Here is a 27753-nt window from a genome sequence, read left to right on the forward strand (position 1 = left end):
TAAGTGTTCTGCCCCCGTGCGGCCAGTCAAGTGTCGAGATGGGTTATGGGGATAACAAAGCGAGGATATTCACTCCAATTCACCTGAAGACCCCTGCGCTTCAGCGGCGTGGTCCCCACCTCAGTGCAGAGCAAGGACGCTCACGTCCTGCGCTCAGAGGTGATGAATTTGCTGGCAAAAGGAGCCGTGGAAAAGGTTCCTCCAGCCCAGAGCAAGTCAGGCTTTTACAGCCGTTACTTCCCCGTCCCCAAAAGAGATGGTGGCCTCCAACCCATCCTCGATCTCAGACACCTGAATCGCGCCCTCATGAAGAGGTCGTTCAGGATGATTACACTGAAACAGATCCTCGCGCAAAATCGCTCGGGAGACTGGTTCTTTTCTCTGGACCTGAATGATGCATACTTTCACATCCAGATAGCCCCTCGTCATAGGCCATTCTTGAGAGTCGCCTTCGAGGGTGTGACTTATCAATATACGATCCTTCCCTTCGGGCTGTCCCTGACCCCCCGCATTTTTACGAAGTGCATGGATGAGACAGATGGGAATCCGTATTATCAATTACCTCGACGACTGGCTCGTCCTGGTCCAGTTGGAGGCAGAATTAATATCTCACAGAGCCCTCCTCCTCAGCCACCTGGAGTGCCTGGGACTCAGGGTCAATCTTGCCAAGAGCTCATTGCTTCCCATCCAGTGAATTTCGTTCCTGGGAACAATCTTCGACTCAGCCCAAATAAAAGCTGTAGTCACGCCAGAACGAGATCTGGCCATAAGGAGGCTGGCGACCTCCTTCAAGATCGGTACCACTCGCCCTCTCAAAGCATTTCAGAGAATGCTGGGCCTCATGGCAGCAGCATCTCCAGTGCTACAGTTGGGTCTGCTGCGTATGCTCCCCCTTCAGCGCTGGTTGAAACCACGGGTTCCATCCCATGCGTGGCGTCACGGACGCCTGCATATCAGGGTGAGTCAGGCCTGTGTATCAGCCCTGACCCCCTGGAAGAACTCCCGCTGGATGGAACAGACCGTGGCCATGGGGATGGTTCACAGAAGGACAGTTGTCACGACAGACACCTCCAACTCGGTCACTAGTCGAAGATGGAAAAAGACTTCCACATCAACTGCCTAGAAATGCTAGCAGTATGTCGAGCCTGTCAGTTCTTCCTGCCAGTCCTGAAAGGACACCATGTGCTAATCCGATCAGACAACATGTCGGTTGTGTCCTACATAAATTGCCAGGGAGGCCTCTCTTCAAAGCGCCTCTTCATGTTGGTAGAGCGCTTCTTAGAGTGGGCTCAACCCAACCTGCGCTCGCTAAAGGCAGCGCATATACCGGGAATATTAAACCGGGGAGCGGACATGTTATCAAGGAACAATGTCCCCTCAGGGGAGTGGACGCTCCATCCGCAGACGGTAGATCTTCAGCGAGGCCGAGGTAGACCTCTTCGACCTCAGAAGACAACTCTCTCACTGCCAAATTAATTTTTCAAAGACCAAGGACGCGTTGGCCCACGATTGGCCCAACCTCCTTCTCTATGCTTTCCCCCCGATCGCTCTGATCCCACAGGTAATCAGGCGAGTGAGGGAACATGAACACAGGGTTCTCCTGGTAGCCCCCCTTTGGATGAACCAGCTGTGACTTTCAGAGCTGACTCAGCTACTGATAGCGGCCCCTTAACCTGTTCCACTGAGACAGGATCTCCTCTCTCAAGCAAACGGGACATTATGGCATACTCGGCCCGACTTATGGGCCCTGCACCTCTGGCCGCTAAACGGGAGCCTTCGTACCTCCCAGAGCGAGTCTTAAACACAATTTCGGAGGCTAGAGCTCCGTCTACGAGACGCCTCTATGCCTTAAAGTGGTCTTTTTTCTCCGCCTGGTGTCTAAACCGCGGCAAAGACCCCCTCACTTCTGAATTGGCAGAGGTGTTGTCATTTCTACAAGAGCTGCTGGATAAGGGTCGTTCCCTATCCACTCTCAAAGTCTATGTGGCGGCTATAGCGGCCTCTCATGTCCCTATTGAGGGTCAATCGGTGGGCAGAAATAGCGCGGTCATCTGCTTCCTGAGGGGTGCAAGGAGGCTGAATCCGCCTCGTCCCCCTATCATGGGACCCGCCCACTGTGCTAAGGGCCCCACTTTTGAGCCGCTCCAGTCTGCCAACATTAGGTCGCTATCACTGAAGACTGCTCTGCTTCTAGCACTAGCATCAGTAAAGCGAATAGGGGACCTGCAGGCGCTCTCTATTAGCCCTGCCTGCCTGGAATTCGGGCCTAACAACACTAAAGTCGTCCTGAAACCAAGGCATGGTTATGTACCTAAAGTGCTCTCCTAAAGTGCTCTGCCCCGTCAGAGCGTTGAGGACCTATATTGAGCGTTCTGCCCCCTATAGGTGATCGGAACAACTCTTTGTCAGCTTCGGTAACCGCACCAAAGGGCTTCCGGTTATGAAGCAAAGACTCTCTAGATGGATAGTAGACGCCATCTCGCTAGCGTACTCTTCCTTGGGCCTCCAATGCCCCTTTGTAGTATGGGCCCACTCGACTAGAGGCATCGCCTCGTTGTGGGCATGGTCCAGTGGTGTGTCCATTGCGGATATTTGTGAGGCGGCCAACTGGGCCTCGCCGTCCACATTTGCAAGGTTTTATAACCTGGAAGTCCCGGCCTTACAGGCCAGGGTCCTTTCCGCTTGAAATGACATGCGCTGCGTTCACAGAAATGGCAGAAAGCCCTTGGCCGTACCACACCCAAGTTCTTTGGCATTGTTCACCTGTTAGCTCTCGACCCGTGGGTGTCAAAGTTACGGGGATACTCAGGAACGATTAATCAGGCCGGGTGAAAGCTCAGCCCGTCTTAGCCTTGTGTTATTGTTGACTTCTCTATAGGCATTGGTTGCTTATGGAAGTTATACCTTTAGTCGTTCCACTACATCAGCACGGCGTGATTGGACTGTTCCCGTATGCGTCTTAAGCAGACGCAGTACGAGTGAAGTATCGAAAGGGAACGTGCTCGGTTACTAACGTAACCTCGATTCCCTGAGATACATTTGCAAGGTTTTATAACCTGGAAGTCCCGGCCTTACAGGCCAGGGTCCTTTCCGCTTGAAATGACATGCGCTGCGTTCACAGAAATGGCAGAAAGCCCTTGGCCGTACCACACCCAAGTTCTTTGGCATTGTTCACCTGTTAGCTCTCGACCCGTGGGTGTCAAAGTTACGGGGATACTCAGGAACGATTAATCAGGCCGGGTGAAAGCTCAGCCCGTCTTAGCCTTGTGTTATTGTTGACTTCTCTATAGGCATTGGTTGCTTATGGAAGTTATACCTTTAGTCGTTCCACTACATCAGCACGGCGTGATTGGACTGTTCCCGTATGCGTCTTAAGCAGACGCAGTACGAGTGAAGTATCGAAAGGGAACGTGCTCGGTTACTAACGTAACCTCGATTCCCTGAGATACAGGAACGAGTACTGCGTTGCTTGCCATGCTATGTAGCTGCACGACTCAGTCGTCGCTTCAGTCAAAGTAAACCTGAGAATCCTGTGGCGAGCGCCCGCTTATATAGCTAGATGCCCCACCCATTCTGGCGGGCTTTGGCGGGCTTCGTCGCCATAGGCTCATGCTGCTCCGCTGCCGAGACAATGGTTTGTTTTTTAAGCACTGCACAAACCAATGGCTGTGCAGTTTCACTGCGTGAATGAAAAGGCTTCAGTTCAGGAGAAAAAAGGCTTTTTTCAAATATGCGTCTTAAGCAGACGCAGTACTCGTTCCCGTATCTCAGGGAACCGAGGTTACGTTATTAACCGAGTATGTTTAGTCCTTTAGACTATTGAAAACTGTCTTACAATGTACAGTGGACACAGACTCTAATACTCTGTTTCCAGTGGCAGTGCAAATCCGTTTTTGAATATCTCCGTCAAATGATTATTTGAGTGTGGTCAGAGCAGCAAACATAAAATGTATGGAATCAGATTTCCAACTTCACATTAGTAGATAATTGAAACCATCCAACAATTCAGTTTCTTTTTATTCTCACCATTCGTATAGGAATTGGAGCATTGACGCTTATACTTTATTGATGCCAGTATTGAGGATGGCCTGACACAGAGCACCTCATGCTACCCTCCTCCACTGCTTGGGTCATGTTTGCTCTTGCCATGAAACAGCATCTTAAGCATGGGTGTTGCTAGGTCATTTTTAAGGGTGTTCAATGCTGGCTGTTCTGACTCAAAGACTGTAAGTAAGTTTTTTTATATTTAAAGAGTTTTTATATTTTATATATTTAAAGCGAGTTTTTTTGGGCAGTGTAGAGTAGGGCTTGTTGTTTGTCATTTCTCCTATCACAAATGCAGACATGGTTTTATGTTTACACGGCGCGTTACGCAACACGTAAAAACACAGTATAAGTCATTATAATCCGTAATTATGTCCCCACTGGATGCAACAAATCCCTCGTTTGTAATGGGTTTTATTGATTTTGTCTCGCCGTGCCGGGAGACGGCATCATAGTGTGTTAAGGCGTAACATTTCCGCCACACGCTGGAGTTACTCAGCCAATCAGCATACACCTCGCTTTTCAGAACGATGAGCTTTGTAAAAATCGATACGTTTCAGAAAGGCGGGGCATAGAGGAGAAACAATAATGTACATTATGTGGAAAATAGTGTTTTACACTATTACACAAATACACAACAATGTTATTTTTAGCAACGTCATATGACCCCTTTAAGTTTGTTTTTTATTTGTTTTGTTTTTAGGAATAATAGTTTCCGTATTTTAAAAAACAAAACAGTAATTATCTTTGTTGCTGAAGTGTCTGATTAGATCAAGAGGAAAAACATATAGATATTTAGCGAATGAATTAAACATCGAACAGTGTTTGATTGGAAATTTGGTGTATGGTCTTGCTCTCACTCACAGTAAGTAAATTTGTTAGAGCATAAGAAGTTTAAAAGCCAAAATGTTATGATGTAAAATGAAGAAATATTTCACATTCTGCACTTCTAGGTCACTAATCAAATAATCAAATTTGTGACATTGATCATGTGAACCTTTGTACAATTGGTCAGATGTTGTTCTTCCATTAAAGCACAAGATGCTCTTTGGACCGTTCTAAAAAATTGATATCATTAGCTCTTGGCTTGATTGTGTTATCGAGCAACTAATAATGTGTTGCTAATGATACACAAACCATGTTCCAGGGCCCACCCCGCAAGTTGACGAGACTGGGACGTGTTTGTGACGGTAGAAAACAGGGGCTGTTTCAAACCACATCTTTTTAAACTGTCTTTTGGTACACTGCAGTTTTAAGGAGAAAATGCTTAACAATGGTGTTAATGGATTTTGAACATGGTTTGTCTTTAAGCCTATTACAAATACCATAGACAAGTAAACAATATTAAAAACTTGATTTTCACACTAAGGTGAGAACTGATACATATTAGAAGCACGTTTGTTATTGGTCACAGACATGACTGCAAATGCATTATAAAATAATGTGCCTGAATCCAGATGTACATGAATACATTTATACGTGTAACCTGTAATTTCTCTTTCTATCCATGCTGAGACTTTAAATGTGTTAAAGATGGAAAATTCAAGCTTGAGGTACTCCAAATATGCCATCAGCAACCCACTTCTGCTATTCAAAACCTTTCAAAAAAAACTTTGTTTCTAATGTGCAGGCAAAGTGTTGGTCAACAAGTTTATTTTGTGTAGGAAACCACCATAAGTGATCCATTAACATTACAGCATATGGTCTGTTCACTCACTGTGTTGGCTGTCATTCATGGGCCGTGTTCAGAGAGTTTTTAAGCTGCCTCTTCCACGAGCTCCATATATTTACTCTGTCGTTTTACCTCGTATAACCCTGCTGACTCAGAGGAGTCTGTGTATCCCAGCGTCTCATATTAAAAACCGAGAGCAGCTCAGCGGAGTGGCAAGAGCTGTTGTCAGGAAGAACATAGAATAGAAGTCGTAGAATATGGGTCAAAGGTTTATTGAGCCATCTCCTTGTTAGTGTCGAGGGCAGGTGAGTAATTCCCTTATGTTTGACACTTGTAATTAGTTTTTAATTTATTCTAGATGTTTCCTTACAGATGCTGAAGGCATTGGAGCAATTTGGGGTGCTCCATTTGTTATTTAAAATTAGTAAATGTGATTCTTCCTCTGTTGATCATTGATGTGCGTCTTGTGCACCGCTGTTCTTCTCTACCTTGATGTGACAGTAATTGTAGCAGATTTCCTTCTAATCCCAGTAACCGTAACTTGTGTCTCTGGAACAAATCCTCTGGATTTATCCCCACTAAAGGGCAATTAGCAAATTAATTCCCACCAAAATAATTTTCCTTCAGAATTTTGTTTTTGTAATGTGATAAACAGTAACGATACCTATTTCTTCCAACAAATTATTGTTTTTTTCATTTAATTTTATTAAAATGCTATTGCGTAAAACAAAACATGTTGCAGATATGTTTAATTATACATTGTAATATGCACAGCCATTTAGAATTCATCTTTCAGTTCAATCAGTTCAGTTCAGTTGGCAAATCTGTCATCCAAGCTTTTCCAGTAAAAGAAGTGAGTTTTCTGTGATTGTCCAGGATTCAGTTTGTGATCAGTTTAGTCTAATTCATGTAAAAGAACTACACCATTAATTTTGCATGTATTTACATATATACACTACCATTGTCTCGTGACCCTTCAGAAATCATTCCAGTATGCTGATTCTGTGTTCAAGAAACAATTCTTATTATTAGCAGTGTTAAAAACAGTTGTGCTGCCCAATATTGATAACAATATACATAATTACATACAATTATACTTTCATAAACTACATAAATCAGTACATAACTACATACTATCAGTATTTATTTGAAATAAAAACCTTTTGTAACATTATAAATGTGTTTACTGTCACTTTTGATCAATTTAATACATCCTTGCTGAATAATACTATTCATTTCTTTCAAAAAGTAAAACTTTACCTCAAGCTTTTTAACAGTAGTGTGTGTGTTTATGTAGTGTGTGTGTTTTCACTGCTACTCCTAAATAGTGATCCCGAAAGCACTGGTTTCTGAGCACTATGTGCTCATGTATTCATGCATGTGTTTGGTGTTAATGGACCATTCCTGTGTTGTCATTGTGGTAATAAAAACACAGACGTGCAATTACATTTTTGAATTGGACTGAAGATGCCTTATATATGGTTGTGGAATGCACATACTTAATTGTTAATTGTTTTGGGGGGTTTTTCAAAGAAGTGGCTAAAGTATTTTTGGAGCATACTAAAGCGCTGTTTGTGATGTTTGAAGAATGTTCCTGTAATCGCTTTATTGCTGTGTACTCACATTGTTTTCTGCTCCAGCATGAAACCCAGGTGGGCATGGTCCAGTGGTGTGTCCATTGCGGATATTTGTGAGGCGGCCAACTGGGCCTCGCCGTCCACATTTGCAAGGTTTTATAACCTGGAAGTCCCGGCCTTACAGGCCAGGGTCCTTTCCGCTTGAAATGACATGCGCTGCGTTCACAGAAATGGCAGAAAGCCCTTGGCCGTACCACACCCAAGTTCTTTGGCATTGTTCACCTGTTAGCTCTCGACCCGTGGGTGTCAAAGTTACGGGGATACTCAGGAACGATTAATCAGGCCGGGTGAAAGCTCAGCCCGTCTTAGCCTTGTGTTATTGTTGACTTCTCTATAGGCATTGGTTGCTTATGGAAGTTATACCTTTAGTCGTTCCACTACATCAGCACGGCGTGATTGGACTGTTCCCGTATGCGTCTTAAGCAGACGCAGTACGAGTGAAGTATCGAAAGGGAACGTGCTCGGTTACTAACGTAACCTCGATTCCCTGAGATACAGGAACGAGTACTGCGTTGCTTGCCATGCTATGTAGCTGCACGACTCAGTCGTCGCTTCAGTCAAAGTAAACCTGAGAATCCTGTGGCGAGCGCCCGCTTATATAGCTAGATGCCCCACCCATTCTGGCGGGCTTTGGCGGGCTTCGTCGCCATAGGCTCATGCTGCTCCGCTGCCGAGACAATGGTTTGTTTTTTAAGCACTGCACAAACCAATGGCTGTGCAGTTTCACTGCGTGAATGAAAAGGCTTCAGTTCAGGAGAAAAAAGGCTTTTTTCAAATATGCGTCTTAAGCAGACGCAGTACTCGTTCCCGTATCTCAGGGAACCGAGGTTACGTTATTAACCGAGTATGTTTAGTCCTTTAGACTATTGAAAACTGTCTTACAATGTACAGTGGACACAGACTCTAATACTCTGTTTCCAGTGGCAGTGCAAATCCGTTTTTGAATATCTCCGTCAAATGATTATTTGAGTGTGGTCAGAGCAGCAAACATAAAATGTATGGAATCAGATTTCCAACTTCACATTAGTAGATAATTGAAACCATCCAACAATTCAGTTTCTTTTTATTCTCACCATTCGTATAGGAATTGGAGCATTGACGCTTATACTTTATTGATGCCAGTATTGAGGATGGCCTGACACAGAGCACCTCATGCTACCCTCCTCCACTGCTTGGGTCATGTTTGCTCTTGCCATGAAACAGCATCTTAAGCATGGGTGTTGCTAGGTCATTTTTAAGGGTGTTCAATGCTGGCTGTTCTGACTCAAAGACTGTAAGTAAGTTTTTTTATATTTAAAGAGTTTTTATATTTTATATATTTAAAGCGAGTTTTTTTGGGCAGTGTAGAGTAGGGCTTGTTGTTTGTCATTTCTCCTATCACAAATGCAGACATGGTTTTATGTTTACACGGCGCGTTACGCAACACGTAAAAACACAGTATAAGTCATTATAATCCGTAATTATGTCCCCACTGGATGCAACAAATCCCTCGTTTGTAATGGGTTTTATTGATTTTGTCTCGCCGTGCCGGGAGACGGCATCATAGTGTGTTAAGGGGCGTAACATTTCCGCCACACGCTGGAGTTACTCAGCCAATCAGCATACACCTCGCTTTTCAGAACGATGAGCTTTGTAAAAATCGATACGTTTCAGAAAGGCGGGGCATAGAGGAGAAACAATAATGTACATTATGTGGAAAATAGTGTTTTACACTATTACACAAATACACAACAATGTTATTTTTAGCAACGTCATATGACCCCTTTAAGTTTGTTTTTTATTTGTTTTGTTTTTAGGAATAATAGTTTCCGTATTTTAAAAAACAAAACAGTAATTATCTTTGTTGCTGAAGTGTCTGATTAGATCAAGAGGAAAAACATATAGATATTTAGCGAATGAATTAAACATCGAACAGTGTTTGATTGGAAATTTGGTGTATGGTCTTGCTCTCACTCACAGTAAGTAAATTTGTTAGAGCATAAGAAGTTTAAAAGCCAAAATGTTATGATGTAAAATGAAGAAATATTTCACATTCTGCACTTCTAGGTCACTAATCAAATAATCAAATTTGTGACATTGATCATGTGAACCTTTGTACAATTGGTCAGATGTTGTTCTTCCATTAAAGCACAAGATGCTCTTTGGACCGTTCTAAAAAATTGATATCATTAGCTCTTGGCTTGATTGTGTTATCGAGCAACTAATAATGTGTTGCTAATGATACACAAACCATGTTCCAGGGCCCACCCCGCAAGTTGACGAGACTGGGACGTGTTTGTGACGGTAGAAAACAGGGGCTGTTTCAAACCACATCTTTTTAAACTGTCTTTTGGTACACTGCAGTTTTAAGGAGAAAATGCTTAACAATGGTGTTAATGGATTTTGAACATGGTTTGTCTTTAAGCCTATTACAAATACCATAGACAAGTAAACAATATTAAAAACTTGATTTTCACACTAAGGTGAGAACTGATACATATTAGAAGCACGTTTGTTATTGGTCACAGACATGACTGCAAATGCATTATAAAATAATGTGCCTGAATCCAGATGTACATGAATACATTTATACGTGTAACCTGTAATTTCTCTTTCTATCCATGCTGAGACTTTAAATGTGTTAAAGATGGAAAATTCAAGCTTGAGGTACTCCAAATATGCCATCAGCAACCCACTTCTGCTATTCAAAACCTTTCAAAAAAAACTTTGTTTCTAATGTGCAGGCAAAGTGTTGGTCAACAAGTTTATTTTGTGTAGGAAACCACCATAAGTGATCCATTAACATTACAGCATATGGTCTGTTCACTCACTGTGTTGGCTGTCATTCATGGGCCGTGTTCAGAGAGTTTTTAAGCTGCCTCTTCCACGAGCTCCATATATTTACTCTGTCGTTTTACCTCGTATAACCCTGCTGACTCAGAGGAGTCTGTGTATCCCAGCGTCTCATATTAAAAACCGAGAGCAGCTCAGCGGAGTGGCAAGAGCTGTTGTCAGGAAGAACATAGAATAGAAGTCGTAGAATATGGGTCAAAGGTTTATTGAGCCATCTCCTTGTTAGTGTCGAGGGCAGGTGAGTAATTCCCTTATGTTTGACACTTGTAATTAGTTTTTAATTTATTCTAGATGTTTCCTTACAGATGCTGAAGGCATTGGAGCAATTTGGGGTGCTCCATTTGTTATTTAAAATTAGTAAATGTGATTCTTCCTCTGTTGATCATTGATGTGCGTCTTGTGCACCGCTGTTCTTCTCTACCTTGATGTGACAGTAATTGTAGCAGATTTCCTTCTAATCCCAGTAACCGTAACTTGTGTCTCTGGAACAAATCCTCTGGATTTATCCCCACTAAAGGGCAATTAGCAAATTAATTCCCACCAAAATAATTTTCCTTCAGAATTTTGTTTTTGTAATGTGATAAACAGTAACGATACCTATTTCTTCCAACAAATTATTGTTTTTTTCATTTAATTTTATTAAAATGCTATTGCGTAAAACAAAACATGTTGCAGATATGTTTAATTATACATTGTAATATGCACAGCCATTTAGAATTCATCTTTCAGTTCAATCAGTTCAGTTCAGTTGGCAAATCTGTCATCCAAGCTTTTCCAGTAAAAGAAGTGAGTTTTCTGTGATTGTCCAGGATTCAGTTTGTGATCAGTTTAGTCTAATTCATGTAAAAGAACTACACCATTAATTTTGCATGTATTTACATATATACACTACCATTGTCTCGTGACCCTTCAGAAATCATTCCAGTATGCTGATTCTGTGTTCAAGAAACAATTCTTATTATTAGCAGTGTTAAAAACAGTTGTGCTGCCCAATATTGATAACAATATACATAATTACATACAATTATACTTTCATAAACTACATAAATCAGTACATAACTACATACTATCAGTATTTATTTGAAATAAAAACCTTTTGTAACATTATAAATGTGTTTACTGTCACTTTTGATCAATTTAATACATCCTTGCTGAATAATACTATTCATTTCTTTCAAAAAGTAAAACTTTACCTCAAGCTTTTTAACAGTAGTGTGTGTGTTTATGTAGTGTGTGTGTTTTCACTGCTACTCCTAAATAGTGATCCCGAAAGCACTGGTTTCTGAGCACTATGTGCTCATGTATTCATGCATGTGTTTGGTGTTAATGGACCATTCCTGTGTTGTCATTGTGGTAATAAAAACACAGACGTGCAATTACATTTTTGAATTGGACTGAAGATGCCTTATATATGGTTGTGGAATGCACATACTTAATTGTTAATTGTTTTGGGGGGTTTTTCAAAGAAGTGGCTAAAGTATTTTTGGAGCATACTAAAGCGCTGTTTGTGATGTTTGAAGAATGTTCCTGTAATCGCTTTATTGCTGTGTACTCACATTGTTTTCTGCTCCAGCATGAAACCCAGCATGGTGCCGCCACTAAACCTGTGCAACCAGTCCTCAAATACTTGACTCAAAGCATAAACTGTTCCGTGTGCCGCAATATATGAACATCAGCTCAAGCATTGCCAAATGTCTGGATCACCAAGGTTCTCATAGATTGCAGATTGCTGCCAAAGTAGTGTTTCCAATGGTTGACTCTCTGTTCTATTCTGTTACACTCCGTGGAAATATTTTTGAGCGCAAGAACGCATCTTTTGTAAACGTCCAGACAGAAACTTAGTCTGCTCAATCTGCACAAGATCCCTAGTGGAGGGCTGGCAAAATTTCAAAATCCCTGGTAGCCCTTCAGGCAGGCACTCTTCAGATTTTGGTAGCCTGAGATGAATTTAAGTATAAATAAAAAGACAGAATAAAAAGACAATTTATTTATGTAGAAAACTGGATAGGAGTCGAAACATCAGTCATAAACATTTTCAAAACACAAATATCAAGGAAATAATTTTATTTATCTATTTACAGGGTATCTGCAGGATTTTTTTAATCAAATTGAAGGCTTTTTATGACCCTTTTAAGACCTACACAAACAAAAAATGACTACAATATGAGCAGAGCAGGGTAATGTCTATGGTAACATATTAAACGATAAAATGACATGATTTACAGTTCAGACACAGCTTTTCACAAAACCACAAAAAAAAAGTCTTATAAAATGATAAACATCACATTTCAGCTTTTAACCATTTTTAAGAAAAGGGATGAGTCAGACACATGAATTATTATATTAATTTAAAACAAATGACAATATATGTCTTACTGTCTTATTTATTTAGAATTTTAGCAGACATTAGCTTCTTGTCGATCCACTGTTTCACAACAGCAATGTCTTTGATGTGTAAAAACATGGGTACATTTTCTTACTGAAAATGCAAATTCATTTTCTGACGGTAGGAGGTGCTTCTGGACCAGCAGAATAGAGCGGTTTCCCCGGTAACGGCTGAACACAAAGCAGCTGCTCTCATGAACGCTACTTTATCAGGCATTATAGGTAGGATGAAATTAAAATTTAAGACTTAGGACTTAAAGGACCTGCGGGAACCCTGTATTTAAGATAGCCCATCGGGCAGGGTGGTGATACATTTTGGTAGCCCGACTGTAAAACACAGTAGCCCTGGGATGTCAGGCTAGTGGTTCTGCGAGCCCTGTATTGTCTTTGAACAGGATTAGCAAGTGAAGTAAAAATCTGATTCCACTATTTGCTGTTTGTTTTGTTCATGAAACCCTCTAAGATTTTTTTTGTCTTGTCTCTTAATTGATGGTGATGACGGTGTGTGTTTTGGATAATTTCACAGCACTTATCACATCACTTCAGTGCCATATTCAAAGACGATCTGAGTTGCGGTTGTTTCAGGAAGAAGTTGTGAAACCGCCTTCCACCACATCCTGTTTTAGAGCGGCCCTGTTAATCTTGCTCACTACTTTACGTTTGTTGTTTTGGTTAACCACAACACTAGTGTTTTTTGTTTTTTTTGGCTTGCTTTCTTTCTTTTTTTAAACCATATGGTTGCCTATGAATTAGCTTCTGCAAACAATATGAAGTCCCATCTGTGGATTTCACTTTTTTGGGTTATCAGTTATAAACTTCCAATATCTATCATCTTCGACTGATATTCAGCTGCCAGTCTGTAACTGATGGTTGTGGTTTGTGCTTTATATTTTGGGTTGAGTGTAAAGTCAACTGAGTGATCAATGAAGCAGGTCTCCACTCTCACTGCAGGCAGTCCATGTCTTAACCAGGCTCCCCTGTGGTTTCTTTTCCAGGTGCCATTCTCGGCCGATCAGAGACACAAGAGTGTGTGTTCTACAACTACAACCCCAGCTTGGAGAACCGAGGAAACCGCAGCGGTATTGAGTCTTGCGTGGGAGACAAGGACAAGAGGCTTCATTGCTTCGCAACTTGGCGAAATGTTTCAGGATTGGTTGAAATAGTAAAGCAAGGCTGCTGGCTTGATGATATCAGCTGCTATGACAGGTAATCTTTTGTGATTATATCTGACATGTTTGACATTACCAAGGAACCAAGATGGTCTGATACAAATAACTGGGGAGGAAAAAAGGCCCATTTCTGATTAATTTACTGGTAGTTTTTAAAATTGATATATTCATTAAAAAAATTTAATGTAACAGTTTTATAGTTTTTTTTTTTTTTTTTGTAATTTATTTTTTTAATTCATTGTCATAATGTGGTCCATTGAGGATTAACTGCACTAACTTTAACTGGATAATTTGAATGAAAGAGACAATGACTTGCGCTTCGGTGATTCATGTGTTTATTCAGTGCTTGCTCTGACGAATTCACTGAATGATTTGTTAGAATGATTTAAACCGATAACCCAGCAGTTTATGAGTCTTTTTGACTGATGGTCTCTGTCACTGTTAATCCACATCATTTTAAGTGTCGGGTTCAGTGCTAACCATAGTCACATGTCACAGATTTCCCTTTGAATAACGATTGTTTTGATTTCATTTATAGAGGCTGTGGATTAACCCTTCAGTGGCGCCCATACGTTCAGCATTTATTTTTGACTGTATCATTGTTCCTAAAGTTGTAACTGTATTGAAGATGTTCTTGCTGCTGACAAGCAGTTTTTCCTCTTGTTTTGCATTAAATAGGGGGTTCACTGGTTTTTTTCTAGGCTTGATTCTGTTCATGGGATGCAGTCTAACATGTGTTAATGCTTATTTTTCACATAATTGACCTTTATTCCACACCGCTCTGTCCCTTCTCTGAGAAACACACTGATCATTTCCTTCTTTTATGAAGCCCCTTGCTCAGAAATAGGTGATGGGCTCTGATTGGTTAGCTAGCCCAATGTGTTGTGATTGGCTAAACTAGGGCTGTGCGATATGGACACAAAAAACTATAGCGATTTCTTTGATCAATTTTGCGATTTCGATTTTAATCACGATTTTGACACACACAGACATGATTTACAATCATAAATGCATTCAGTGTGAATTTGAAACATATTTCCAAAAGAAAACCAATTAGAGCTTTATCAAAAAGCTGTAACATGTCTCTAAAACAGACATAAGGCAAAATAATCACTAAGTAAAGGTGTAACAAAATGTCTCTAGAATAGACATGTGGCAGAAAAAAAAAAAAAAATCTCGTGTCCAGGGCCATGCATTGGTCATAGAGCTCTTTGTGGTGTTGCCTCAGATGTTGAACTAGATTTGTTGCGCCAAGTTCACACGAACGTCTGCAGTGCGTATACAGTATGTGTATGCGGTGCAGAAGCAGCACGGACTCATTTTGCTTTCGCACAGGACGCGTTTGCAGTTCGCTCCTGATCCGTGGCTTTTTCAGCATTGTGATTCTCTTTTATCACAGTACAGTAATACAATCTTGCATTACTGTCTATCTATGCATTTATGGTGTAATTTCAAAATTTCCGTGCCAATCCATGTTGTTTTTTACTGCGAATAATGCACTGTCACTTTCAGCGCGTGCAGCACAGCAGAAATAGACTCCGTGCGGAAACGTTCGCAGCATGACTGCTGCAAACGCACTGCTCCTGGAGCGCAATCTCGTGCAGTGTGAACGCTCTGATCCGTTAACATGGGCCCGGAAAAAATGTGTGAACCTGGCGTTACGTTTGTATGCCCGCCCAGTCTGTTCTGTTCTCGTGCGCCATTTCGGCGTGCTGCATTCTGATTGGTTCGGATAGCATACTGCAGGAGGGCGGGGGTGGAAAATCGTGCTATAAAGCGATTTAGAAATCACGCACGCTCAAATCGCAATTTTATGACAATTTCGATTAATCGCACAGCCCTAGTCTAAACGTCCCGCCCCTCACCTCAGCGGCATGTGCTCCGGTTGTATTGTAAACAACGCGTTGTTAATATCGCTTATCAGTTTGAGCCCGATTGAGAAGCAGAGGATATTATTGAAGAGGATCGTGCAGAACCTGTGCAAGCACGGCTTTTAATGGTAGGCCTATGTTTTTTGTTTGTTTTTGTCTCATACTTTTAGATACGCTGTTATTTGTAAATGCTACTACTTATGTTAGCTTTTAATATACAGTTTTATCCTGATTAAAGCTTTAATACAGTACGGCAACTGCACGCGCATCCATGTATAACGCTTCTCATAGCTATGTGAAAATAAGTCAAGTCACCTTTATTTATATAGCGCTTTTAACAATACAGATTGTGTCAAAGCAACTGAACAGCATTAATTAGGAAAATAGTGTCAATAATGCAAAGTGACAATAGTAAACACTCATTTTTCAGTTAAAGACAGTTCATCATTGAATTCAGTGATGTCATTGTCCAGCTCATTTCAGTTTAAATAGTATCTGTGCAATCAAGTCAACGATATCACTGGAAATTAAGTGTCCCCAACTAAGCAAGCCAGAGGCGACAGCGGCAAGGAACCAAAACTCCATCAGTGACAGAATGGAGAAAAAACCTTGGGAGAAACCAGGCTCAGTCGGGGGGCCAGTTCTCCTCTGACCAGACGAACCAGCAGTACGGAAAAATCAATTTAAGACGTAAAAAAACAGACGATGAACAATATTAACAGCAATTATTATATGATGCAATCAAACTTATAGCAAAATGTGGTAGTTCTGTATGTTGTTTCATGGTTGGCATCATCTGAGGTCCTCTGAGGGCTTGCATCATCTATAAATAAGTGTATAATTGTAACAGTTCATTGCTGGAGCTGAGCTGAATGAGAGAGAGAGAGAGAGAGATGCAGAGCGTGTGCAGAGCAGGGGGACACAAGGAACATTATTAAGAACCGCTGCTTTAGAACATTGATTTTGAAACTTGTGAATCCATTAGAATCGTTAGAAGACAGAATCGTGATTCATATATGAATAGATTTTTCGTGCACCTCTAGTTTTCTCTTCATCTTCTCTAAAGCAGCGCAGGCCTTGCCCCCTTTGCTGCCTTTTCCCGAGGGTGGGGTTTATCTGGGTTTGTGATGTCACGAACCCGGGAAATAACTTGTTGTAGTCCCTACCAGCTGTTTTTGTAGGCATTAAACTGCCAGAATTTTAAAAGACGATATATCCGTTTGCATTGAACTTTCAGCTTCGTAACTTTGCAGATATTGTTTATGCTTAAACAGCAACATTAGACACTAACTAACGTTAAAAAAATCGCAATGAACCACCCCTGTAACATTTGTACAATGATTGTCAAATTTGATGAATGTATTAACTAAAGGGCTATAAATACACTACCATTCAAAGTTTGGTTTGATAATATTTTTAATTAATGCGTTTATTATATAGAAAATATAATTGCATTTCATTGATCAAAAGTCACAGTAAAGACATTTAGAATTTTACAAATGATTTCTGTTTCAGAAATGCTGTTCTTTTAAACTTTGTTTGTCAAAGAATCCTGAAAAAAATAAATAAAAATAAGATTTTTAACCTTAATAAGAATAATTTTTTGAGCTGCAAATCAGCATATTAGAATTATTTTTGAAGGATCATGTTACACTGAAGTAGGCATGTGCTGGTATGATATTTTGACAGTATGATAACCTTAAGCAAAAATATCACGGTATTGTCGTTACAGCTCTAAAATGTGTTATATTTAAATGACTGGGTAAAAAAAAAAGAAAAAACTTTTTTCCGCTGAACACAATATATTTTGCTTTTCAGCAACATACAGAATTTTAGGAACAGTAGATTTTGTTTATTTTTTTCTTTGATTTGTTTCCTAAAAAGAAGAAAAATAAAGACTGACATCTTTATTAAACCTAAATCTGTAATTACAGTTATTTCATTTTAGTTATATAATTCATATACATATCATTTATATAATTTCATATAATTTAGTTATATAATTTCATAAACGTAATTTGATTTAATAATAACCAAATCTGAAGCAAAAACCGAATGTTCTGACTAGCTTTGTGAAAGTATACTACATGCCTGAACGAAGCAAACAGTAGATGCTCTGAATGAGACAGATTCACTCTCTGACAGCAGGAGGCGCTCATGGAACACCAGATACAGCGTTTCCTTGTTTACTGCTGTAAACAAAGCAGCGCTGCGCTGAAACACTGCTTTAATATGAACTATACAGAGACGAGATGAAAAGAAAATACCACGTAAACTTTTCTGAAGACAGTCAGTTCCCCTCAGAAACACATTCATATAAACCCCCAAATCCGTATTGAGAATTTTCTTACAATAATTCGTGGATCATGAACAGTGAGTGATCTGCCTGCTACAGTATTTTTCTCTTTGCATCCGTCTTCAGCGTCTCTGGCCTGTGTTAACGGGCGTTTACAGACATCATATTTTCCCATAAATTACATTTTGGAAAGCGATTACATTGCAACGCAGTTTGTGCAAGTCCAGAACAGAGACTAGTTGCTTGCAATAAGACAAAAAACGGCCGGTTGCCGATCGCGTAAGTTCCAGGGGAAGCTCCTTAGGTTCGGCCATCCTACACAGTACACACGTGACTGACCGCTCGCTCGCACCAACAGCAGGATGAGGGTTGTGTTACTCTCTACACTGCACTCAACCTGAGGAATTCCTACACTTTCAGTCTTTGAGGAGACGTGAAAAACAGCGCATACCGCAGGAACATTATAACGGAAAATATTACCGGTTTTGAAACCGTGAAATTTTCAAACCGCGGTATACCTTGAAACCAGTAATCGACCCATGCCTACACTGAAGACTAGAGTAATGTCCAGCTTTGCCATTACATTTTAAAACAATAAAATCAAAAACAGTTACTTAATATTATTTCACAACATTTCTGTTTTTACTGTATTTTTGTCTTCTTCAAAAATGTAAAAATAAATGAAAAATCGTACCAACCCCAAACTTTTCAACGTTAGTGTATACTTTTATATTAGTATATTATCATTATTATTTCAAACATTGTCTAACTTCTAAATTGCCTAAATGGTCTATATTGCCCATGGTCAATGCTATGTACATTGCAGAGACTTTTAACCAAATTCTTCCTTCTCAAGATTTCACCGTATTTCAGATAAAGTCTTGTGTAAACATGTTTCCATGTTAAGGTTTGGTTGTGAACCTTGTAACCGCCATCCATAATAGCAGAGATATTAAAAACCATCTTATCAGCGCTTCTGCCCCTATGCAACAGGTAGCACTGCTGGCAGATCAGGAAGTATTTGTCCTGAACAGAGGTGTTTTGATAGCGTGCAAAGGCAGCAGCACTTCTGTCCTAACATGCTGCTGAACCCGTTTACCTCCTTCATTGGAAGGATTTATGTTTTGTTTTTTTTGTTTTTTCATGCACATTGCACTGCCATGTCAAGTCCTTAGGTAGCTAAGCAAGTATTGCAAACGCTTGGCACGTGTGCGTCGCAAGCAGGAACGGACTCACTTTTCTGACTAAATGCCTCTGGAATATGTCATCCATTCCCCTCTTATTTGTTCATTTGCACCTGTTCGTGTGTATCTTAAGGATTATTGGTGTGCTGCTAAGCTTTGTTTATCTTCTTTAAGCCAACCTGAGAGCTCTGCTTTGATGTGGGCTGCCAGATTTTAAAAAGTATCTCTTTGGCGCAGGCATTTTCCGTCTATGTGAATTTATCCGTTTGTTTGCTCTCTAACCCGAGCAAAATCCAAATAAACCTTGCAGCATGCATGTCTTAATTATCTCCAAATGTGATGCCATCTTTATTTTATTGGCAAAATTATTTTCATGATTTTGAAAAAAATAGTGCTGCCAATCAGTCTTTTTTGTTTTTAAAGTTTTTAAAATTACATAACATAAATGTAATTCATCTAATTAATTGCATGTAATCAATACGTATTGTTGTGCAGGTTCATGTTTTTTGGTGAACTGATGAAACATTGAAAATATGTTGTCCACTAGAAGTTTCAGTGGTTGAAAATTTGACTGTTGTATTTTTGTTCCTTTTTAACATTAGAGTCAAATTGAAATAATTCTACAAAAGTCCAAAAAAAGAACAACATTTGTGGGCTGACAGCTCTGCTTGTTCTTTATCTTACAGCACTGAGTGTGTTGAAAAAAAGGAGGACCCGGATGTGTTCTTCTGCTGCTGTGAGGGCAACATGTGCAACGAGAAATTCTTCTACAACCCTGAAATGCCGCCAGTTCAGAGTAAGGCTCCCTTCAGCGACACAAACAGCAAAGTCTTTAAGGGTATTGGAAGTTCTTCAGTTATACCCCTTCCTCTGATGTAATTGTGCTGGCGTTTGATTCTGTCAGTGTGAAACCCTCCTTTCTGTCTTTGTCTCCTCATAACCTATGTTACCTCATAACCTCATTATCAAAATCATCAATTACCTCGAAGATCCTCTCATGGCGTTTTTCATGACTGTTCATGTCAAAAATCATAACAGGCTCACTGCTTTTTCATCTCCATTTTAGTGTTTTTTCCACGTATTTCATGGCCTGAATTATTTGTGTAGCAACCCTTTTTTTGTGCCGCAATTCAACTGTTCAGTACATGCACAGGTTCATCTCAATAAATTAGAATGTCGTGGAAAAGTTCATTTATTTCAGCAATTCAACTCAAATTGTGAAACTCGTGTATTAAATAAATTCAATGCACATAGACTGAAGTGGGTTAAGTCTTTGGTTCTTTTCATTGTGATGATTTTAGCTCACATTTAACAAAAACCCACCAATTCACTATCTCAACAAATTATAATATGGTGACATGCCAATCAGCTAATCAACTCAAAACACCTGCAAAGGTTTCCTGAGCCTTCAAAATGGTCTCTCAGTTTGGTTCTCTAGGCTACACAATCATGGGGAAGACTGCTGATCTGACAGTTGTCCAGAAGACAATCATTGACACCCTTCACAAGGAGGGTAAGCCACAAACATTCATTGCCAAAGAAGCTGGCTGTTCACAGAGTGCTGTATCCAAGCATGTTAACAGAAAGTTGAGTGGAAGGAAAAAGTGTGGAAGAAAAAGATGCACAACCAACCATGAGAACCGAGCCTTATGAGGAGTGTCAAACAAAATCGATTCAAGAATTTGAGTGAACTTCACAAGGAATGGACTGAGGCTGGGGTCAAGGCATCAAGGCATCACACACAGACGTGTCAAGGAATTTTGGCTACAGTTGTCGTATTCCTCTTGTTAAACCACTCCTGAACCACAGACAACGTCAGAGGCGTCTTACCTGGGCTAAGGAGAAGAAGAACTGGACTGTTGCCCAATGGTCCAAAGTCCTCTTTTCAGATGAGAGCAAGTTTTGTATTTCATTTTGAAACCAAGGTCCTAGAGTCTGGAGGAAGGGTGGAGAAGCTCATAGCCCAAGTCGCTTGAAGTCCAGTGTTAAGTTTCCACAGTCTGTGATGATTTGGGGTGCAATGTCATCTGCTGGTGTTGGTCCATTGTGTTTTTTGAAAACCAACGTCACTGCACCCGTTTACCAAGAAATTTTGGAGCACTTCATGCTTCCTTCTGCTGACCAGCTTTTTGAAGATGCTGATTTCATTTTGCAACAGGATGTGGCACCTGCCGACACTGCCAAAAACACCAAAAGTTGGTTAAATGACCATGGTGTTGGTGTGCTTAGCTGGCCAGCAATCTCACCAGACCTGAATTGTCAAGAGGAAAATGAGAAACAAGAGACCAAAAAATGCAGATTAGCTGAAGGCCACTGTCAAAGAAACCTGGGCTTCCATACCACCTCAGCAGTGCCACAAACTGATCACCTCCATGCCACGCCGAATTGAGGCAGTAATTAAAGCAAAAGGAGCCCCTACCAAGTATTGAGTACATGTACAGTAAATGAACATACTTTCCAGAAGGCCAACAATTCACAAAAAATGTTTTTTTATTGGTCTTATGAAGTATTCTAATTTGTTGAGATTTGGTGGGTTTTTATTAAATGTGAGCCAAAATCATCACAATTAAAAGAACCAAAGACTTAAACTACTTCAGTCTGTGTGCATTGAATTTATTTAATACACGAGTTTCACAATTTGAGTTGAATTATTGAAATAAATGAACTTTTCCACAACATCTAATTTATTGAGATGCACCTGTACATCAGAGTTGTGTGCTACATGTTATGAACATAAATCTTTAATGAAAAACTTTAATTAAATTAAATTAATGTGTATTAAAACTTAAACATTAGGAAGACCACTAACAATGTATGCACTTTCTCTGTTACTGTGTTTTATGATATGTCACATCATTTATGCATTTAGCAGAACATCAAAACATATCAATGTTATGATGTTTATATTAAATCAACTAGCTGTCTTTTTGGTGCTGGTTTTTAAAATGTCAGAGTGTTATCGCGTAAATGTTCATTATTAGTTCCTGTTGGAAACTTATATTGCAACTGAAGTTGGTTCTGCATGTTTTTTGGTCTGATTTCAACATATTTCTAAGTGATATTGATGAGGTTCGGTTTCTGTGAGCTATTTGAGTTTGATAGTATCTCATGGGTGTGCAATTTAGCTTTTGCATAGATGTACAGTTCAAATTAATCCATTGTGCCCTCCTTCTATAGTTTTGCCTTGAATTTAACATTTGATTTCGGAAATATCAAATTATATATTTGCTTTTAAGCAAAAGATTATAGGGGCTTTTATAAACTCGGTTTTATTTATTCATTTTGTTCAGATAGTTTTATATTTCTTTAATCAAAACATATGCTTTGATATGCTTATCTTGACCAAGCCACCACTGATCTCTTATTTACTGCATACATAGGCTCTTATTCATATCTGCATTTCTCGTGACCACTGCATAGCTCAATGGCTGCAGATTAATCTGCTTTTGAATGAAGAGCTTGTTGTCTGTCTCGTATGTTATCTTATTGATGCAGCTCATCAGGCTTTTTTATGTTTCTTAACCTTTGCTTTTCTTCAATGCAGTTGAAGTTCTTTTCAGAGAGGCAGGTTTCTCTGTAAAATTGAAATTGATTCTTGTGATGTTGCTGCAACCAGAGGCTTTTGTTAAATTCAGGTGCTAATTAATGTCAGAAACGCAAAAAAAAAACTAAGCATGCCTGTGTGAACAAGCTCAGACACATTGGATGGAGCTGAAGCAGATGCAAAAGATGAACATTAAATATCTGGCTTAAGCAGTTTTGAGAATAATCATTGAGTAGCAGTAAAAGTTATCAGAAAGTTCGCTAGGGGTTTTAGATGCAGAAATGTATCTGTTCTCTTTTTTATTATTATTCTTACCTTTAAGAGTACTATAATTTTTGTACAACAAAACTGTTGTGAATGTAAAGGCAACATTTATATGTTACATAAAGTAGGTCGACTACTTACTGTTTAGCATAGTTAAACCAAATTGTAAGGCTGAAACAGTTGTACTGTGGAATGTGAGTGATTGAATAAATAGCAGTACTTCAGTTTTACATTGTTTCTGTTCTGAAATGTCTTCGCATAACATTACAGATTTTGAACCCGTGTAGATCTTCATCCACTGCAATAGATCCTCAAAATACATAAACCAAACATGAGCATGGCTTCTGAACAGCCATCTATATTGAGCAATTCTGTCATTTGGCAACTCAGAGCTGTTTGGCTTTCATCCATCCATCCATCATAAAATGAAACATTTAAAAGATTGTGGAGCATGTCATATAGAAGACATCAGTTTGCTTTGCTGTCTTTGGGCTTTCAACAGCGTAACTTGCTCTCGCAGCCCCAGAGATGACCATGTCTTTTAGATTACCAAGGCTGATCTGGTCGCTTTATCTCTTCTGAGTAAACACTGACATCAACATCCTCTTAACTAAATGAGGATTGGAGGCATGTCAGCAAATACAGACCCAGCGGTTCTAATCTACTGGCCCACTGCTCTCAGCTCCCTGCAGGGGGTCAGTTGTACGTTTCAGCAGTCATGATTTATTTTCTGCCCGTGGTCTCTTGAAAAGATGACCTGATTTAGTTGTGTGCAGTACTGGTTGAGCTCTGGCTGATGAGTTTAGTTGTGTGCAGTACTGGTTGAGCTCTGGCTGATGAGTTTAGTTGTGTGCAGTACTGGTTGAGCTCTGGCTGATGAGTTTTGACATTACAACTGACTATATCAGTGTAAATGTGTTGGGTAGAAGAGTCTTCAGTACTTCAGTAGCAGAGGAGTGCTTATGTAATGGGTCTATTTCCAGCACTGAATCACTCCATATGGAATGATCTTGATATGAAATGCAAAAACCCACAGGGACATGAAGAGTTGCACAAAGCGCACTGTAGTTTCTCAGAATTTGCTTTCTGCGAGCATGGAGCTGTGTGCTTTTTATGACCTTGTGACCGGGTACTTTCATGCCCCACGGCTGTGTGTGGCCATTCTGCCCGCTGAGTGGGGGAAGGGTGGAGTAGGGTCGGATGAGAGTCGGGTTTGTTGGAGGTGGATGTTTTTTTTTTTCTTTTTCTTTTTTTCCTGTGCTTGTGGATTAATCCAGAGTCCTTAACCCATTTCCAAGTCCATAGCTGGCACGAGAGAGAAGAAATGGCATCACAAATGAGACCAAAGCTAATAAAGATTCTGCTGAAGTTCGACCGGATGGGTCAGCCCGGGTGAATGGGAAATGCTCTGCCATAACACAAGAGCGAGGGATCACTGCATCTCTGGCCAACAGCCATGGCCCAATCCGATCTCTGGCACTAGATGCAGAGAAATCGAGGGCCACCGTGTGCACTGACTAAGCATGCATGCTATTCTTCCTCAAGCGCACTCGTGCAGTTCCGTTGAATCGCTCTAAATGGGAATTTGCATTTGCATAGAAGCATGTGCATTGGAATAAAACTGTTTGCATAAGGCAGGATCTGTTAGCAGCCTTCAGAAAATCAAACCAACCTTGTTTCAAGGCTGCTGTGAAAGAATTGTAATTAGTGAGTTCAAAAGGTGTGGAACATAAAATAAGTATGCAGTGAGAGATTCTCAGCGTACACCGCGTATCTCACTAATGCGATGTATAGAAGGTGTGTGCTAGACTTCTCATCCCGTCATCTGTTGTGTTCATGTGCTGTTGAATTTGAGGGAATTAGGAGCAAACTCTTGGCTGAGGTTCTGCTTAGTAATGCTAATTTAAGCTGAAGTCATTCTGTCAAATGCTGATGTCATCCATTTTCACATTCATATCACTTATTAAACCAATAGTAATCGTAATGTTGTGGGTTTCAGGAATGTTTCCAAAATAGCATTTATGTATTAGGAGGGAAACTACAATATTTCTGCACTGATAATTAACAGCTTGTTGTGGCTGATACGATTAACCTTTTATTTTATTTTATTTATTTACTTGTTTTATGATCTATTTATTTTTTATTTATTGATGGAGCAGTTCACTATAAAACCAATTTATAAGTTTTAATAAAAGCTTAGAATGTGGACTTTTATATGCATACATGAGACTCTTTTTTTTACAGACAAATTAGACTAAATGTAAATGGTGCTCATGACAGAATGTGGAAATCTGTCTTGTGTGAATGTTCCCAAAGTCAATTCCCAGTTATTCCTAGTAACATGCTTGTCACAGATACACTTTGGTTCTAAAGTTTGGGTTCAGTAAGATTGCTGTTGTTGTTGTTGTTGTGTTTTTGTTTTTTTTTAATTGATAAAAAGTGACAGTAAAGATTTTTGATATGCTTTTGACTTTCCATTTATCAAAGATTTCTGTAAAAAAAATACAAAAAAATATTTTCAACATTAATACTAAGAAATGTTCCTTTGGTGCCAGATAAGCACATTAGAATGATTTCTGAAGGATCATGTGACATTGATGACTGCTGAAATTTCAGCTTTGCCATCACAGGAATAAATTATATATTAAAATATATATTTTTTTGTATTATAAGTTGTTATATTAGTTCATAACACTACTGTTTTTACTGTATTTTGTTCAACTAAATGCAGCTTTGGTGAAAAAAAGAGACTTCTTAAAAAATATTACCAACCCCAAAAGTTTGAACAATAATGTACATCGTGCACCTAATAAGAAGTATTGATCGGCACTGATCTCTCGCATTCTTCTTCTCTCCCTAGCAACATCTAACCCCTTCACTCAGAAGCCACCACTGTTCAGTACTGTTCTGTACTCCATCGTACCCATCATGGGCATCGCGACCATTGTCCTGCTCTCCTTCTGGATGTATCGACATCACAAGCTAGCATATCCGCCTGTTCTGGTGCCTACCCAGGTAAATTGATATCTTTAGTGTATAAAGCATGTGTTTTGTTTCCTTTTTGTAAAATGATATTATAAGCATTCCCATATTTTTAAGTAAAACACTAATGTCAGTGAATCACATGCAGCACAGTGTTGTAAAATCCATCTGCTCATATCACTGTAGCTCTTGACTTTCAGTGTATCAGAACATTTTCATGCCACTAGAAACGGTGCTATTGGGAGCTGTTATTTCCCCTGGGCAGCACCTCCTGTTGATGTGAATGACTTTGATTTCAGGGATCTAATGTGCTCAATGTCACACTCGCTTAAGCTCAAACACACTGTCAGCTGAAATTAAACTTGATCTGTCAGGTCACGGTTGTGTTTCAGTGCCCTCTTCTCCCACCCGAAAGACGAGATAACAGAGCTGACATAACACAAGACATGAGCAATCAGGTGACCTTTACCCCCTGTGTGTGACAAGTGTTAAGATTCACATCTACTGTACTTCTGAATTACACAATAGATCTGTATAGATTTAGCCAATGAAGTAAAAATCTGAACTGCTGGGTCAGCGGGAAGAAAAAATCCTTACTGTTGAGCCTTGCGGGACATCTTTAGCAGCTCAGAATAGATGCATTAATGTGTGCTGGGGTGATATATGGACTCTGTGGTAGCACAAAGGGTTACCTTTGTGTCAGGTGAGCATTTGGAATTCCCCGATTGAGTTTCAACGTTATGTCGGCCAGATCTGACAGGTGAGCCATCCCCATAGCGCTGCTGATAACGAGTTTTATTATCAACGCAAACTTGTTTTTGATATGTAGGGAACTTAATTAGCTTGGGTATCATTTGGGGTTTTTTTCGATACCAGTGCCAAATCGATACTTTTAAAACGGTTCCGGTGCCTAAACGGTGCCTGAACCATACTTATTAAAAAAATTAATAAAAGAAAAATTCCCCATAAAATGAAGGATCGGCCATTAGCACTATAAACACATGATGTCTGTTTCATTCATACTGGACACCAGAGGGTGCCCTCGCACAGAAAATCCACATATCCAGTCACAGAAATAGGGGAGCTCATGACCCTCCAGGAAATCCCTTATATAGACAAAGGCATAGCTATTATAGCTGTAACTGAGTAAACAGAACATATAAACGTTTTGAATGATAAAACAAAGACAATAAACACTCGACTGTGACGATATAGTTTATCTGTGTTATTCAAGCCATCTCTGGTATTGGTATTCTCTGGTATTTTCATAATGATTAAGTATATTTATAATCCATTGCTAATCAATTTATTATTTTTTAAAGTAGCCTATGGAACATATTTTCTGCCTCATTTTGTGACAAGAAGCCACATCAGATCACAAAAAGAAACATTTGACTGGTGTTGTGGAGTAAAAATGTTATAATGTTTTCTTTTGTTGGACAACAAGTTTAGAAATGTGAATACAACGGAAGTTTTGCTTTAGGCATTTTAATTTAAGCATGTTTAGCTTGGTTGAAGGAAGGCTACCTGCTGCCACCAGAGCCATTTCAGAGTAATTTCCCCAAGTTGTGCTTTTAAGTTGTAATGTAAAAACAACATGGACACTCACGTTACTACAAAGATTTGTTGGATTTGTATTATTAGAGCTTTCCGACTTGAGTTCACATGCATTTTCTCAGTCAGGAAATAATTTTTCACGTGCGGTGCCGGTGATGATGCTTCTTACATCCGTTTCTTACACACATCCTTCTTACATCGCACAGGCATGGCACCGAAATGAGGCACCAAAATCTGCGTTCTGATTCGGTACTAGTACACACCGGTTACATAGGTACCGGTGCCATATTGGTACCGGGTTTCGGTACCCAACCCT

General features: G+C 39.9%; 1 protein-coding gene across 4 annotated transcripts in view; it reads left to right on the plus strand.

Moving 5' to 3' along the window:
• Positions 1–27753, plus strand: part of LOC107601072 (activin receptor type-2A-like) — an 81267-nt gene that overhangs the window by 25595 nt on the left and 27919 nt on the right. For 2 of the 4 annotated variants that reach the window (XM_016293080.1, XM_016293081.1), the window contains exons 2-4: positions 13566–13776; positions 19777–19928; positions 25759–25913. In XM_016293080.1, the coding sequence (XP_016148566.1) occupies positions 13566–13776; positions 19777–19928; positions 25759–25913 (518 nt within the window). The remainder of the gene's footprint in view (positions 1–13565; positions 13777–19776; positions 19929–25758; positions 25914–27753) is intronic. The other 2 variants (XM_016293082.1, XM_016293083.1) reach the window with 1 other exon arrangement.

This window comes from Sinocyclocheilus grahami, unplaced genomic scaffold, assembly GCF_001515645.1.
Source record: "Sinocyclocheilus grahami isolate Dianchi unplaced genomic scaffold, SAMN03320097.WGS_v1.1 scaffold298.1, whole genome shotgun sequence".
NCBI lineage: Eukaryota > Metazoa > Chordata > Actinopteri > Cypriniformes > Cyprinidae > Sinocyclocheilus > Sinocyclocheilus grahami.